General features: G+C 34.2%; 1 protein-coding gene across 1 annotated transcript in view; it reads right to left on the reverse strand.

Moving 5' to 3' along the window:
* LOC111509913 (heterogeneous nuclear ribonucleoprotein C) overlaps positions 1–16,524 on the reverse strand; it is a 650,389-nt gene that overhangs the window by 49,343 nt on the left and 584,522 nt on the right. Inside the window, 2 exon segments of the mRNA XM_074171869.1 lie at positions 9,494–9,684; positions 13,293–13,418. Of these exon segments, the coding sequence (XP_074027970.1) occupies positions 9,494–9,684; positions 13,293–13,418 (317 nt within the window).

Below are 16,524 nucleotides of genomic sequence, written 5' to 3' on the forward strand. Positions count from 1 at the left end.
TACCGCAATTGGCACTAATAATAATAGCACGTACGATTTCTTGAATTTTCACCAATTATTCCATTAGTAGATGCTGTTTCGTTTTCAACATACTGCTGATTTAACAGACTGTCTTATCATCAGGAGCTTTAGGTGAAAATCGTTCTTCATTTGACATGAATGCGGAAATGGCAGTGTATAATATTTCACGGTGCACAGTGCATGTGTACGGAATTTACAACTTTCTGCTTTGGAAAATGATATGCATTTCTTGTGTTAATCGTAATAGAAAGTATTTTTTATAACAAACATAAAATATTCTACGTCACTGAAGGTTCTATCAAAGCAAATATAAAAATCAGTGTTTATTCTGATACTATTGAATTTTAAATTCTACATGAGAGGGTTAAATTGATTATTCATTATTTCATATTTCGAAGCAACTCGCATATGACTTTCTCAATCTGAACGAATATGATGGTTCAAGATTGAAGTGTCATGCAACTCAAATTTATTTTTCTTCCATCCTAATGGAAGCTGAAATTATACCTTAAGTTAATGATCATGTCTGTTTCAAGTTTGTATTGTAAAATATTATACCCGCGAGCATAATTAATGTTGATTAACTCTACCTTAATTTTTCAGCCGCTACGACCTTATAAAGAACTTAATTTTGATAAATATATTTCTACGAAAATACATACCATCCGATTAGACCTTTTCAATTTCCGGAATATATTACTTGACTTTGTTGACTCCTGCTTTATACATACGAGTATGGTGAATGATTGATAAAAATTACTAATGAAACTACTACACTTATTTTGATGAAGAATAACATTTTCAGACAGGACCGTACTGAACTTCAATTATAACTTAATGATGTGATTATTCATGAATCACAAATTCAATTACCATAACCACTCCACTTGTTATTACAAAGCCGGTGCTATTTCATTTCTAATAGGTCACCCTATATAATTCTCTCGTTAATAAGCCCACCCAAGGATGAATATGTATATGTGTAATACTGTATAAAGGGTGTTAGTGAATAAGTGCGACAAATTTCAGGGGTTGATTTTGCATGAAAAAATAATGATAGTTTACAAGATAACTTTCATCCCCAAAAGCTTTGTTTCCCGAGATTCGGGGTGTTTAAGATTGTCTTAAAAACTGACTGTTTATATATTGCTCCGAAACCTGTTGGGACATGCAAATTTGTTTTCAAAGAAAAACATGGTATGCCACTAAGGTATTTTGAACTGAAGATCATTCTTGAATTGTTTCAATGGAAGAGCCGAAGAGAGACAAAACCAAAAAAAATACGCCAAATTTGTTCAAATGTCATAGTTTTGCTCACTGTTTTCTTCGATTACCGTAACGTACTACATCAGGGGTTCTTGCCACATGTTCATACGATCAATAAGGAGCATTATCTTGAAGTAGTGCGCCGCTTGCAAGAAGCAATATGAAGGAAACTTCCGGTATTGTAGAAAAACAATTCATGGCTTTTGCAACACGATAATGCATTTGCTCACTCGACATTGCTTGTTGGTAATCTTTTGGCCAAAAACAATACACCAATCATCTCTCATCCAACGTATTCACCAGATTTGCCTCCCTGCGATTCTTAACTAATCCCAATATTGAACAGATCGATAAAAGGACGGCGTTTCACGATAACTGAGGGGAAAAATCCGAATCGCTGAGACAGCTCAAGGACGTACCAAAAAGTGCATATCAGAACTTCTTCGAGGATTGGAAAAAACTCTGTTCGATTGATGAGTTACCTATTTTGTAGGAATTCATATTGAATATAGGATGACAAAAATAACATTTGTCTGATTTCTACTAAGTTTTTTATTTGTTACGACCGATTTCGGTTTGTTAAACCGTTACTTGTAACTCAAGTAAACTCAGAATGGTTTAACAAACCGAAACTGGTCGTGACAAATATAAAACAGAAATCAGACAAAAGCAATTTTTTTCAATTTTATATTCAGAACAGAATGATTGTATCGTGAATTTTAAGAAGTTCCATTTTTTATTACAATGAAATGATATACAGTGCATTACATTTGAAACGAGCCAACCTGAATAACTTGGTACGATAATTTGCAGGAAAAATGAAAAAACAAGTTAACCATTGTATACAGAGGGACACATTTCAACATATTCACATTTGATATTACTTTCCACATCGCACCCACCGGGGCATGTCACCAATTTTTTTAAATGGATCACCCTATATTGTTTCGCATTATCAGATGTTCCATGATGAGCAGATTTCAATGAAGTATGAAACATATGGTCTGAAGCTCACGGTTCGGGAGCTACAAATTGTTTGAATTGAAAACGATCCACTCTGAATGACTTTTGGAGAAATGATTTTCAGGAAAAATAAAAAGACAGCTCAACAATAGTATACAGGGGGACACATTTTGGCATATTCACATTTGACCGTACTTTCCCTATCGCACTCCCAGACCATTTTTTTAAATTGATCAATTATTTTGCATTATCAGATGTTCCATGGTCTGAAGCTCATAGTTTGGAAGCTAAGAATTATTTGAGTTGAATACGAGCCAACCTGAATGCACTTCTGTACAATCTGTTACATAGGTTTCATAGGTGTTTTTGTGAAGTATACTTCAAAAAAGTTTTATTTTGCCTAGTTACGTTTGAATTCGATATTCTCTTCATTTTGTATTTGTCTCATTCTACAATGACGATTATCTACCAGGTGAAGTTACAATTAGTGTTTCTGTTTTTGTGAATTCTTGAGAAGCAATGGTTTATACGCTTCGAAAACGGATTGCAATAGTGACTTTGTACTACCAGAATCGTAAAGCTGCTGCCCGTATGTTCAATGATAATCATCCAGGAATATGGAATTACTGAACAAATTTATGGAAACTGGATCTGTTAACTATAAAAAGCATAACCGTTCAGAAGTTGTCAACGATGAAGCTATTTGTACTGCTGCAGTTTTAGGGCACGTTGGACTGATGGAAAATTCGTAATCTCATACTAAGTTATCTCGATAATGAGGAATCAGTCGTACAAATGTTTTCAGGATCCTTCATAAGTACAAATTTCAATCAATATAAGATTAGACTAGTTCATGAATTGAACGTAGATGATTTCGATAGACGTATCGAGTTTTGTGAAAGTCTCACTGAACGGATCAACTTGCATCAGAATTCCTTGCATAAAATTTGTTTTTCGGATGAATGTACTTTTAGTTTGAATGTTCAGGTGTATCGGCAAAGTTGTCGATATTGCAGTGATACGAAACCCCATTTATACCTTCAACTTCATACCCAAAGACCTCAAGAACTGAATGTTTGGGCAGGAATTTTAGGTTACCACATCATAGGACCTTTTTTATCAATGATAATTTGACTAGTGATGAGTATTTGGATATGTTAGAAAATCGAATATTACCGTGAATCAATAGGGTAATTGAGGAGGATATACATTTATTCGAAAACGAAATAGTTCTTCAGCAGGATGGTGCACCTCCTAATTATGCAGCTCCAGTGCAACAATTTTTGGATGATCATTTTCCAGGTCGTTGGATTGTCAGAAGAGGTCCTACAGAATGGCCACTAAGGTCTCCGGATCTCACTCCTGTAGATGTCTTTCTATGGGGTCATTTGAAGTCTGAGGTGTATGAGATATAATTGATAACATTAGAAGATTTGAGAGAGAATATCATGAGACATTGCAGATGAATAACTCCCGAGATTCTCAACCATGTGAAGGCGGCAATGGAAGCTCGTTTGTACCATTGTATGGAAGTTGGTGGAAACGTTTTTGAACATTTACTAAAGAATATTTTTTTTCTCATTGTCCAGTCATCAGATTTTGATTCAGAAATTGATAAAAAAATCTCTTTTCCTGATTTATTGCTTCCATATTTGTCTCTAGAACGAATATTTCAAAATGTGATCTCCTGTATAATTGTTGACATGTTTTGTTATTTTTCTTGCAAATCATTGTTTCAAAAGTTATTCAGGGTGGCTCGTTTTCAACTCAAATAATTTGTAGCTCCCGAACCATAAGTTCAGACCATACGTTTTATGCTTTTTTGAAATCTGCTCATCATGAAGCATATGATGATGTGAAACAATATAGGGTGATCCATGCTCTGGGGGTGCGATAGGGGAAGTAACATCAAAATGTGTCCGCCTGTATACTATTGTTGACGTGTTTTATTATTTATCCTGAAAATCATTTTACCAAAAGTTATTCAGGGTGGCTCGATTTAAATGGAATGCACTGTATATTTTTGATATTCGGTTTACAGAAAATAATCAGCTTGGGTAAAATTTTTCTCCAGATTCTATAATTGGGATTTAACCTTATTCAAATTTAGTAATGAGCTGATTTGTTGAGTTTGTTAGGTATACAGTTTGTTGGGTATATTATTATTTGAAATTTTCACGACAACTTTGTGAAAATTAACACAGTTCTAAGTACACTGACGCTTTGTTTTCTGAATAATTGAATGAATACCATTTAAAAAAATTAGGGAATTAGGTAGATGATTTACACAACGTAAAAAAAAACTTTTCATAAAAATATTTGAAATGACAAAGTTGTTCATAACTTCCGTCAGTGGAAGTGAATTGGACAAACTTCGAATGTATCGTTCTTTTTGAAATATCTCAGACCACTTTTTTCTGAAATCACTTTTATATAATTTCATTAAAATATTGAACAGTGAGATTTTCAATTTTAAAATCAGTAACCTTGTTCGTGAATATTTCCGTATTCGTATATGAAACGATCACCTAGTATATTAACCTAATTGAAATTTGGACTGAAATTTCATATATCATTTCATAATGATTACCTTCTGCATTTTACATATCAAAGTAAACATGTTCAATTCATCTGAGTTGTTTAAATAAACGTCACACCCGTCTGTTTATATTTTCTGGTATGAATAATAATCATAATGAGCATCATGAGTTCTTGATTTTCAGTTCCTGATTCAAATACCTTAAGAAAAAGAGAAGAAGGAGAAGGAATTTGATATTTTGATATCAATTTGAGAGAAAAAATGAAGATTGCTCACTTTATTATGAATGATAAAAAATAATATCAACTTTTGGCATGGGTTCGGCAAAAAATATATCGATAGCTTTCCTCCTTCATCATCCAGGTATTGACATACAAAAAAAGTATTCAGCGGAAGAAATTATTTTTAATGTTGTAAATTTACATTTCATCTTTAAAGCCTGCCTTTGAAAAGCATTATTTTCTTCGGAAATGTTTTCGAACTTTGCTTACTTATAATTGGAATTGAAAGCTGATTTTTGATTTTGTATTGCTTGGTCGACTCAGCTTTCTTGATTCTTTCTCCATTCTCATCGAAAAGTAAATCATACATTTCATTTTTATTTTTTCTTTTACGGTTTGATTCGAGAGTTCTATCTTCAAGCAGAGGTTCCGTTTCACTTGTAGATTGTTCTCCATTTTCTGCTTCTAGATTTTCAATCACCGAATTTTTGAAAACTGGTGTACTCACTGGGGTAACATTATATCGCAAGGTATCGGTTTCAGTGGTGTTTTCTGCACCTACCAAATCTTTCGATGTGTTATCTTTTTTGGACTTCTTTCTTAAATATTTACTTTTACTTTCATAGTAATTGTGTACTCTCTCTTTGTGATAATTATCCCGTGTCTGATTTGGGATGAGGAATGTACCATCACTTTCTAGGATGCTGGGACTAGATTCATTTCCACCGAAAACTTTCAATTTTTCGAAACTCAAAGACGGAAACGATGATGTTACGAAGGAGGATACGTTGAGTTCTTTAGAATACTCCCGATTCCTCATATTTTCTAACTTTTGCTGAAAATTATAGGTTTCTGGTAATAAAATTGCATAATTCCCTACTGCTGCATCTCTAGAGTCTTTGATTGCCTTTTTTCTCCGGCAAATATCGTTCATAAGCTTATGTCGCTCATCTCGCAATTTCGTTAAGTGATATAAGTATCTCTCTCTGTCGTTTTTTAGCCGTTGGATGTATATTTCTCTGATGAGTTTCATTCTTTCTTTCCTTACTGGCAATTGTTTCTCATTTTCTCTAACTTGATTCAGCTCATGCTTGAATTTTTCTTTGATTTGTTGGATTTTCTGACGATGGTTCTGCCCTACTGATTCCCATCTGAAGTCCAGCTCCTGAAATCTCCTCTCGCACTCACTTTTCCATTCCATCTCGTTATCAAATTTTGTGTTCAGCTGCTTTTCTACCTCAGAGTCCGCTTTCGCCAAGGAAGGTTGTTGATATTCGAAGGATAATTTTGAATAACTTGTCATGGGTTGTTCACTTTTACTTATCTTTGTACTGGCGGCCTTCTTTTTCAGTGTTTTCTGTTTTAGTTTCAGCCTATTGGTGATATCTTTTTTGATTTTATTGGTTTTCTCAACTTTCTTTGAACCCTTCTTGATCCTCTTGGCAATCTTATCTTTGGATTTTTCACTCAGGGTTTGATTTCCATCTAATTCTTTGATTAGTTTCAGAATATAGAGGTCCTTCATTATTGTACACAAGAGTATGTGAAGTCGTGGATTCCATAAATTTTTTTTTAGATCTCTAATTATAGATATAGTTTCGTTACGAACACCTCGTCGGGAAAAAGTTTTTTGTCCAGTTTCATCATTATTATTGGATTGTTTTGAGGATTTCATGACATTTTTCATTAATTTATTCATCGAGTTGACAGGTAACTCATACGCTTTGGTGATATTATCTAATTCTTCTTCAACTGCACATAATTCGTCTTCATTAAAACTTGAATTATCTGTCATTATGTGTTGATAGTTCATGAAATTTTTTTCTAATCGAGGTAGGTCGAAAATTTCAAGACTGTTATTGAAGTTGTTTTCAAATTTTTGTGCCTGCATATTTGATAACTTCGAAAACGCTTCCTGTAACTCTGCAATAGGTTTGGATTCGTTGGTGGTTGGGAATAATAAACACAAAAAACTGAGGCCTGTGAGTGTGAGGACTGAAACAATTATGGATAATGAACTCAAAGATGTGGGGATAGTTTTTTTTCTTCCTCTTGTTTTGAACCACCTTTTTTTGATAGCATGTTTAAGTTTGTGATGGACATTGTCTTTTTCTGACGATTCATCGATAACACGGAAATCACTGGTGTCGGCTTGAGCTTCAAGGTCTACTTCAACTTCAGGAATGGTGACGAAAGTGTCTTCATTGACGTCTTTGTAAATCTCTCCAGTGACGTTGTCATTGTCCAGCTTCTTTTCGTCGAGCAGATCATCCAGAGAACTGTGAGATGAATTGTCGGATTCGTTTATCACTTCCCAAGAAGAGTTTGAACTGACATCGGAATCACTTTTTATTGGGGTTGGGTCACTCATAATAATTTGGAAATGTGAGTCGGTTACTGTGAATTTTGAGCGAACTTTTTGAAATGTTTTGTGGTGACGTGTGTCAAACTTTCCTGAGGTGTGGCGATTGCTTTCAAATTAACATCACAGGGCGCAAAAACCCTGAGGGTTCCTATTCAGTGATACTAGCGAATGATTTATACTACATACGAGAAGGTGAAAAAAGCTAAATCAAATTAAAATTTTACTTCTTCATTATATCGAGCACTACTCATGCAACAAAACCAAATATGCTGAAAAAGAAAAAGGAAAGTTGTAAAATCATGGTCATAAATCAACAACTGATTGTTTCTAGAGCTATTTATCGTCCTCAATCTGGAAAATGAAAAATCGGTTGAATCGAAATGGCCAATATTTAATAAAAATCAATTTTCAGTGAAAATTCAAGCGAGAAGATTGCATTCTCGCCTGAGGAAGCTATTACATAGCGAAACACATAATGAAAATTGTACACTGAACTTTATCAGTTATCGTTGATGAATTATTAACAGAGAAACTGTATACAGGTGTGGAAAAGGAAAACTTTTAGTTTGCTCCAATACTGCGTAAAATGCTGTGTTCAACAGTAACGTGTCGTATTTATTAATTTTCCTATAGGTTTGGTTTTATTCAATAAACAAATCAATATATCCTACCAATATTATAAATGTGAAAGTATGTATGAATGTATGTTTGTGGCTCTTTCACGCCTAAACGACTGAACGGATTTATTTGTGATGCACTGTTTGGAACCTTTGGTGTAGTAATAAATATTACTGGAGTTTACTTTCACCACCAAAACGTTATTCTCAACACCTCTACACGTGTTTCAATCACCAATGAATTATCTTCAAGAGGAAGATTATACATCTTGATTATTCTTCCTCTTGAAGATGGTCACTTGGTAATTGAAACACGTGTCGAAGTGTTACAAATAACGGTTTGGTTTTGCGACTTGATTCCAGTAATGAACGGATTTAGAATTACAAAGGTTTTGCGTGATTTTGGTCATAATATAACGATAAGTATTAAGTGAGACGGAAAAATCCTTGTTCCCTGAGAGCGTGCGCTGCCTATATCGTTGGAGATAATGTAGACACCGTAAGAATGTTTATCTTAAATAGTTCAAAATAAAACCCCTCGATAGCATATATCTATCTCTTATGTGGTAGCCACCGTATGGAAAGTACTGAGCCATAAATACAATTAAATTGTATACTTTTTTCAAAATGCACATTTTCGAATATCTGTCATATTCTTAAAAAAATTTATACAATTGCGTCTTTTTGATATTTGATGTAGATAACGGACGAATGGTTTGAAACTTATCACGATAAAATTAACGCAGTGAGTCATTACGCATCGCGCCTACTTTAAGACGACGGGAGACAATGCGCGAGGGTAGAGGGGTGGTCTAAGCAATGAAACGCCATCGCCGAGAATGCGACTCGAACGTGGACAGACACGTGAGGACAGACATTGTAGGCGGTTGTGTTAGGTTTGCGAATTTCTTCATAGGTAACACAATTCGATTCCCCGAAGCTATTCATTACTTAGTGCAGTTGGCAATAATTATCAATACATTGTTATCAAAAACTGGAAAGGGAAAACAGACTGATAATATCATTGGGAAAATATGTGACATTTGATATCCACAAAAACAGAGGTCATCACCTTTTGAAAACAGTTTTCTCTCGCCTTAACAACTTGGTTCACGCCAGAAGTTTCGAATTTCACTTATTAAGAAGTCATCATCGATGTAAAACAAATCATGGTAAATTTCTGTAACTTCAGTTTTTCTCCACAGCATTTATCCATAGTAAAAAGTAGAACTAAAATTAAACCAAAACAATAATTACTGCCCCAAAACGCCAGAACCGCAAAACATACAGCTTGTCAAATCTAGGAATAGACGCCATATCAAAATTTTAAAGCTCTTCTCACATTTGATAAGCTGTATCTAGACACGCGTTTTAGCGTTTTCAGGAGTAGAATAATAGTACTACGTGAGACGAGTGTAACAGTTCTGGTGTTTGGGAACAGTATTTGTTTTGGATTCATTTATTCAGTTTGGATGTTGAGAAACATACATTTAACACTTACTTTATCTGGAGAATGGTTGTCTCTAGGAGACGTAGGTGAAGACGAACAGTTTCCAAGCGCAGGTATTCCTAATTCGTAGATATTCAACATATGTGCCGCTTGTGCATGAACCATTAAGTCCCAAGCATTTTGAAAAGAATCTTTACATTGAACACACAGTAGTGACGCAGAAGAGTGATCATCGGGGGATTCTAAAATAAAGAAAAAAAATCTTTAGTGTAGCAGAGTATGAACTATCACCATTACTTTCAACTTTTTTCCAATTTCATGTGTTGTTGGGAAGTAATGAGTAAGGAGTGAGGAGTAAGTACGGACTCGAGGAGTAGGAGGTGGAGTTACGTGAATGATATTGAAAAATTCAATATTATTTCAGTAGTAAACCTTTGGAAAATCGCTTCAACATTACAAAAGTGTTCGAGAGTATATCCCCTTTTATATTGAGACAGAAGAAGATGAAAAAACACACTGACAGTGTTCGAATGGCTATGGAAAGATTAGGCATGTCGCAAGAAAAAGAGAAATGATATTTGATGAGATGTTCGAGGTAGAGTCTCCATAAAATATCTATACAACTCACGCTCATTACATATTTTCACGATAAACTCAAGAGTGACATTCGGTTGGTCTGGAAATATCAAAGAACTGGATGAAATGATAAACATAAATAGATTGAATATCACGACTACATTCATGTCAGCCAAATGTCATCAGCTATATATGGGCTTTGAATCGATTATCGAGCAATCAACATCATTGATGCAGAACAAAATCAGAAAATGCAAAAAACAATTATGGAAGATCCAACTCAAAAAACTGAAGAACTGTTTCGACTAAACAGGGGTCAGAATGAGAAGGTTATTTCTGTTTGAAAAAATCGGTTTTTTCGTTAACAATCTGTCGCCCCCTCACGAACGACAAGCCTCAGGATTCAAAACTCCTGCAAGCTAAAGATCAACGAGGTCTTACCGTTTCACGAGTAATTCCCAACGGTTAACATCCATTTGAAAGACTCATGAACCAAATAACGAGACCTTAATTTCAGATAATGCAAGAATGAATTAGAGACATTTTGCCTGTGTTGCAAATACGGAAAAACGTAATGATCTGCAGTATTTCCTTGAGATTTTGAATAAATGAACAAGTCAGACGAGTTGAAAAAATTAAAATATTAGCCTATATGTTTATCCTATTTTGAAACGTTAAAGACGCCTGAATTTCCTTTTTTTTTCTATCTAATTACCACTCTAGTCTTAAGTTATTATCTGAAGATGAATGTGGATACTAACAATCAAAACGTCGTGAGGTACCTTCGTTTCAAATCTTTTTTCTCATTTCTTCAATTTTCCATAATTTTTATTCATGTATCCATTCGAAAACTTCATTATTTGTTCCCATTGTTTATATATTATTTTTATTTCAACTTTTGTTCGACAAATTTATCAATAAATTTCCATTTCAGACTACAATACCAATACCTACAAATTAGGGTCCTTATATTTTTGAGATTCATACTGATTGTTTATTCTTTAAATTATTAGATATTTTTTCATTTCTTCAATTAACTAATTTGAATATTTCAGTCCTAATATTTTTTTATAACCTGCTTTATGTTAATAATATTTCCCCCTTTTCTAATATATTTCAGGGTATGTTAACATTTTTTTTGGCAATGGAAGTCGGACCTAATATATATGAATTTTATTCCATTCTAATCATTCAAATATACAATCCAGTTTAGCATACGATCTATTGAAGTCATTTGAACTGTGTTATTACATTTTTGAAGTGACGAGTGATATGCTATTTTAATGAAAATTTGAGATGAGAAGGTAGTTTAAGAATTGAAAATTAGTTATACAGGGTGTAACATAAGTACATCAAAATATTCAAGTGACGTATTCCTGAGACGATTTTTAAACATATTTTTTTTGCGTCCGGAAACGTTATGGAAAATGTTTTTATATCATATACATTGTGTAATGCCGTTATAAGTTGATAATAAAAATTTCAAAGGAAAATATTACTCAAATTTACATCGTGCAGCAATGAAGCTAAATCTCAATATTCAATTGAATTCAAATCTTATTTTTATCTTTTTAGGGGTTGAATAAAAGCTTTCTTCAATTTTTTTTATAATAATTCATTTTATATTTTTTAATTTTCGCTAGATATATTTCTTAGTGTATTCATTTCATTCAGTGCATCATTGTTACATGTTTCATGTCAGCGCTCTCATTGGCAAATTTTTCTAGGCGTTTCAACTTCTTCTTCTCTTACATTCTTTTTCTCTGTGTTGTTTCTTCATTTCCCATAATGTGCACACGAGTACCGAAATTCGTCAACCCTTCCAGAACTTCGTTTAGAAGGGTAAGAGCTAATATATAACAGGGTTCGCCCAGATGCTCTGAGGCGGTACGTTCACGACGTCATTTTATACAGTGATGCCACTCAGCCCTCGGCACGGCCTCACCTTGACTCGGGTAGTGATTTGGTAATATCAGCGCCACTTGTTTCAGCTTGAAGCTTACTTGTGCCTGAAGAAACATCGTTCCGGATTTGATTTTGGAGTTTTCCTTCTCCTAGACAGGTTGCAAACAAATGCTATTGACGCCCATCTCGCCAAACTACACTGATAATGGCAAGCTTCTTATGCCATTTACCACTGTTGACCGTTGAGGAGATCCCTAGTTTGGAGTCAACCCTGGATGTGATTGCAATTTCATCCCACCAATCGTCTATCATATCCGAACGGGGATGCCATATTTCGAGTCTCCACTGCCGACTGTTGAGGAGTTCTCTGGTTTGGAGCGAACCCTGAAGGTGGCAGCAATTTCCAGATAGACCTTCTAACTGTCAACCATACCACAATAGCGTGCGAAGTTTCATGTCCCTACTGTGAACCGTTGAGGAGTTTCCTCGTCTGGAGCCAATGCTGACAGCAGCATCATGTCATGCTTATCATAAACATGAATTGTCATCGAAAACTCTCAAAAACAACATCGTAATCATGCCTCAGCCACCGTGTTCACCAAATTTGGCCTCCTGGGTCTTTTTTCTGTTTCGAAGTTCAAAGTGTCTCATGAAAGGACGGCGCTTTACGACGATTGAGAAGATAAAAACCGAAGAGCTGAGAGAGCTCAAGGACATACTGGAAAGTGCATATCAGAATTGTTTCGAGAATTGGAAAAAAAAACGCTGCCACAAGTGTATTATATCTGAGAGGCACTACTTCGAAAGGGATACCATAGAAATTGATCAAAAAATCAATTTTTTGAGAAAAATTCAAATTCATCTCATTTTTTTCAACATATCCCGTATAGGTAAATACGTTTTGCGGGTTTGTGAACTGTTCAGTGGATATGAAATGATATTTGAATACTCATTATCAATGATGGGTGGTTGTCTGTTTGTTTTCTTTAGTATTATTTTATTCGTTCCGTCGAGAAACATTTATGAATGAACAAAAACTGTCAATCCATAGAATTTAAATGTTTTCATCAAACTAATGGTTATGCATGTTATAATAATGTGTTCAACGGGGCTTTCCTTCCCAACAATGGCCTTGTTTCTCAAGAGGAAAGCGAACTGATAGCAGTCAGAAGCCCATTGTATGTTGATAAAAGTTATCAAGCCCTAAGTGGTTAACCAGCTAGGAACCCTTTGAATGACTCGCATCCCGGTAAGTAATAAAGTAGGATTTAGGGATTAATTCTGAGGGAATTTACGAATAGGCACAGGTGGTCGTCTTACAGAAAATGTTCAGGAAACAGACAACAAACTTAAGAGAAGCAAGACTTACTAGATTTATTCGAATCACATTTACAGGTGAAACGCAATTTACAGTAGGTTTTTTTGTGTTCCAGGAGATCGTGTAACTCGGAAAACATTTCTCTGCAGTTGCCACAGATCAATATGTCTTGATTACCTGTAAAAGAGGAAGTAAGTTAATTGTCTGAAATAAGATATGTATTGGAATTATCAGTGGCGGAGGAGGAAGGAGAATCAATCAACAAGGAAAATGGAAAATGATAAAATAAAATTTCATTTGAATTGAATGGAGTGAGTATTTTCTTCAGGAGGCAATAAACTTTGAGACAGAGAAAACGTTTTAGCTTTCTACTTCTCCATCTTTGTACAAAAATGTGGGAAACTTTCAAAATTAGGAGTTGATGACAGCAAATAATTTCACAATAAAGTTTCACAAAGATGTATAGATTTGAAACAACTACTTTGATATGAACATTGATCTATAAATCAATGTTTATATAAAAGTAGTTTTGAAAGTGTTACTCCTTTCGTATAACTCAATGTTTCCTCCAAGTTAAACTTAATGAGCTGTTTGTCGCATTTACAGATTGGTGCCGCAAAAACTCCTTGGTTGTAAATCCCAGTAAGACTATTTTAATGCAGTTCTACTCTAGAACTGTCAGAAAAATTACCGATTTTCGAGTCAGAGTAAGTAGCCGTGATGTGATTTCGTCAGACAATTCCTTGGTACCTATGTTGATAGTAACATGACTTGGGAGTCAGCTGTGAGTCATGCAAGGAAGGAAGTGAACTGTGGTTATTATGTTATACGGCAACTTTCATCTACACTCAGTACTGATTAGCTTTTGAATGTTTATTATGCCGTAATTTATTCTCACATCCTGAATTTTAGAAAAAATTCACACAATCATCTCCGCAATTCAGATTTTCATATATATCGAACAAGAAATTGTAACTTCATTAGGTTGGAACATGAGAACAGTCCATCCTACGGACAAGCAAAGCTTTTTAATAATCTTCACGATTACATAAAAAGGGAAAATAAAGAAATGAATTTCAAACAAACCCTGAAAAAATTCCTAATCAACTGTTCTTTTTACAATGTCGCTGAATATCTAAGTCGATGAGAATGTATTGTATTTTTTTTTCTTGTGTTTATGTGACACTTTCATGTATTTATTTGTTGTATCTCACGTTTTGTAAAGATTTTTATGTATGAATAATGTCGACGTATCCTATATCAACTTGTGATCATGAAGGATTAATTGAATTATTATTATTATTATTATAATTATTATTATATATGAGAGTAAATGTCAATTTCGTTGGTATCAAATATCAAACATATGAAATTTATTGTCAGGTCCTCATAAAAAAATGTTATTACTACGTTGGATTGACAAATAACTTCTCAAATACCCTCTCAAGTGTCAAATTGAAACAAATATGAATTTAAAAACTTTTGAGAAATATGTACATTAATCAAAAATGTTTGTTTTAGATACTCCTCAAACATATTTTTTCAATGAACGTTGGCTATCGGTTCTTTACACTATAAAACAAATATTCGTATGAAATTGCACCATGACACCTAAACACCTAACCACATAAATTGCGATAAAAAAATTAGAATATAAAAATTTAAACATCCATTCATTTTGATGTGAGCTTTTTCGAATATTTCACACTGAGGGGTACGCCTGCATAAGGTCATTATCTTTTATCAAATTTCCCGCTTCTAATTTCAAGAACCAGCAGTCTCCATGGAAATTATCTTTCCTTCGTATGCCAGTTAACAAGCGTAATGAGCACTCTATATTAATCTCAATCTAATTAAATATTGAAAATGTACCTCATGAGTAGAATGAGGCGCTAGTTCAATGACGAACACGATCCAAACATCATATTGCTTACTACTATGAAATGAGTTTTTTTTTATAGTAGATATAAATGAAATTTAAATTTGATGTTTTTTTTAACACGCTTTTATTAGCTTCAGCTGTATGTATTTATGTTTGTTTGTTTGTAACTTTCAGGCTCGGAATCTGTATTTGACAGAATTATCGACATTATTGCTTGATCTATTCGTGGGCAGATGGCGCTGTACGTAACCTCCTTGATTTAATTCGAACTCACTTTACATGTATTCCTTCATTTCAAAAAAGGATTTTTTTTAATGAGACGCTCGCCTGCTGCCTTATTTGTAACCCTCCTTTGCGCGCCTACCATTTTTCTAAACTACGTACGGCTGATTGATCCCAAATAAATATAGTTTAAGAAGACTAAAAAACACGAAAATGAAAAATAAATATAGTTTAAAAGAAGTAAAAAACACGCTTTTAAAGAACATCGAACTAAAAAGTTAAAAGCAATTTTTATAAAAATGAACTTTGTGCCATATTTTTTGTATATCAAGCGCCTGCCGCTTTTTTCACAATAATACTAGTATTTTTCGTTGGTTATTGTTTTGAGCTTATTTAAAAATAATATTTCAACTTTTCAGTTCAATGTTCTTTAAAAGAGTGTTTTTTAGTTTTTTTTAACTTCATTCATTTGCATGAAAAATTATTTGAAATTATTTTGACTTCAGTTCACACGGGATATTCATTTTGTTCTGTTTTTATCTTCATAAGGATTATTTTCACAACGTTTCGGCAAAGTCTCATTTGCCATCTTCTGATGATGTCTGGAGTTTTACAACTATACTAATTCACTTCCCATGCCCCCCTGGGGTGAGTGCCCTGAGATAAAATCTTCCTCACACTACTAATCCATCCGAACACTGTGTCTTAATGTATAGGGATGGATGCACCCATTTACCTGTCTTCCACTTCCTGTTTTTGCTCAACTACCTGTTTTAGCCCTATTACCTGAGCTGCCTTTCCTGTCTCTGTTATTCCTGTGATCAATTTTCGTACGATTATGAACGAGGATATAACCCAGTGGATTCTGAAATATTTCGAATTCACTGAAAACTTCTTCAGTATATGAGCTATACAGATTCTGTCTCAAAATCCCCTGCTTTTTCTTAGGGTGAATTACCGATGTCACTCTGTATCATAAATTAGGTTGGGAGTTCCACAAGGTTCCACTTGGAGGTCCATAAAGGACCATAAGAAAAAGCATGGGATTTCGAACCAGAATCTGTATAGCTCATATACTTTTTTCTTTCTATGAGTGATTAGGTACGTATGCAACTTTCGGTTTGATTTCCCTGTTATTCCGATACAAATACTTTTACATACTATCACATACATTTGAAG

The sequence above is a fragment of the Leptinotarsa decemlineata genome, unplaced genomic scaffold, assembly GCF_025532065.1.
Source record: "Leptinotarsa decemlineata unplaced genomic scaffold, Ldec_3_MD MMD2_tig00000035_RagTag_RagTag, whole genome shotgun sequence".
Classification (NCBI taxonomy): domain Eukaryota; kingdom Metazoa; phylum Arthropoda; class Insecta; order Coleoptera; family Chrysomelidae; genus Leptinotarsa; species Leptinotarsa decemlineata.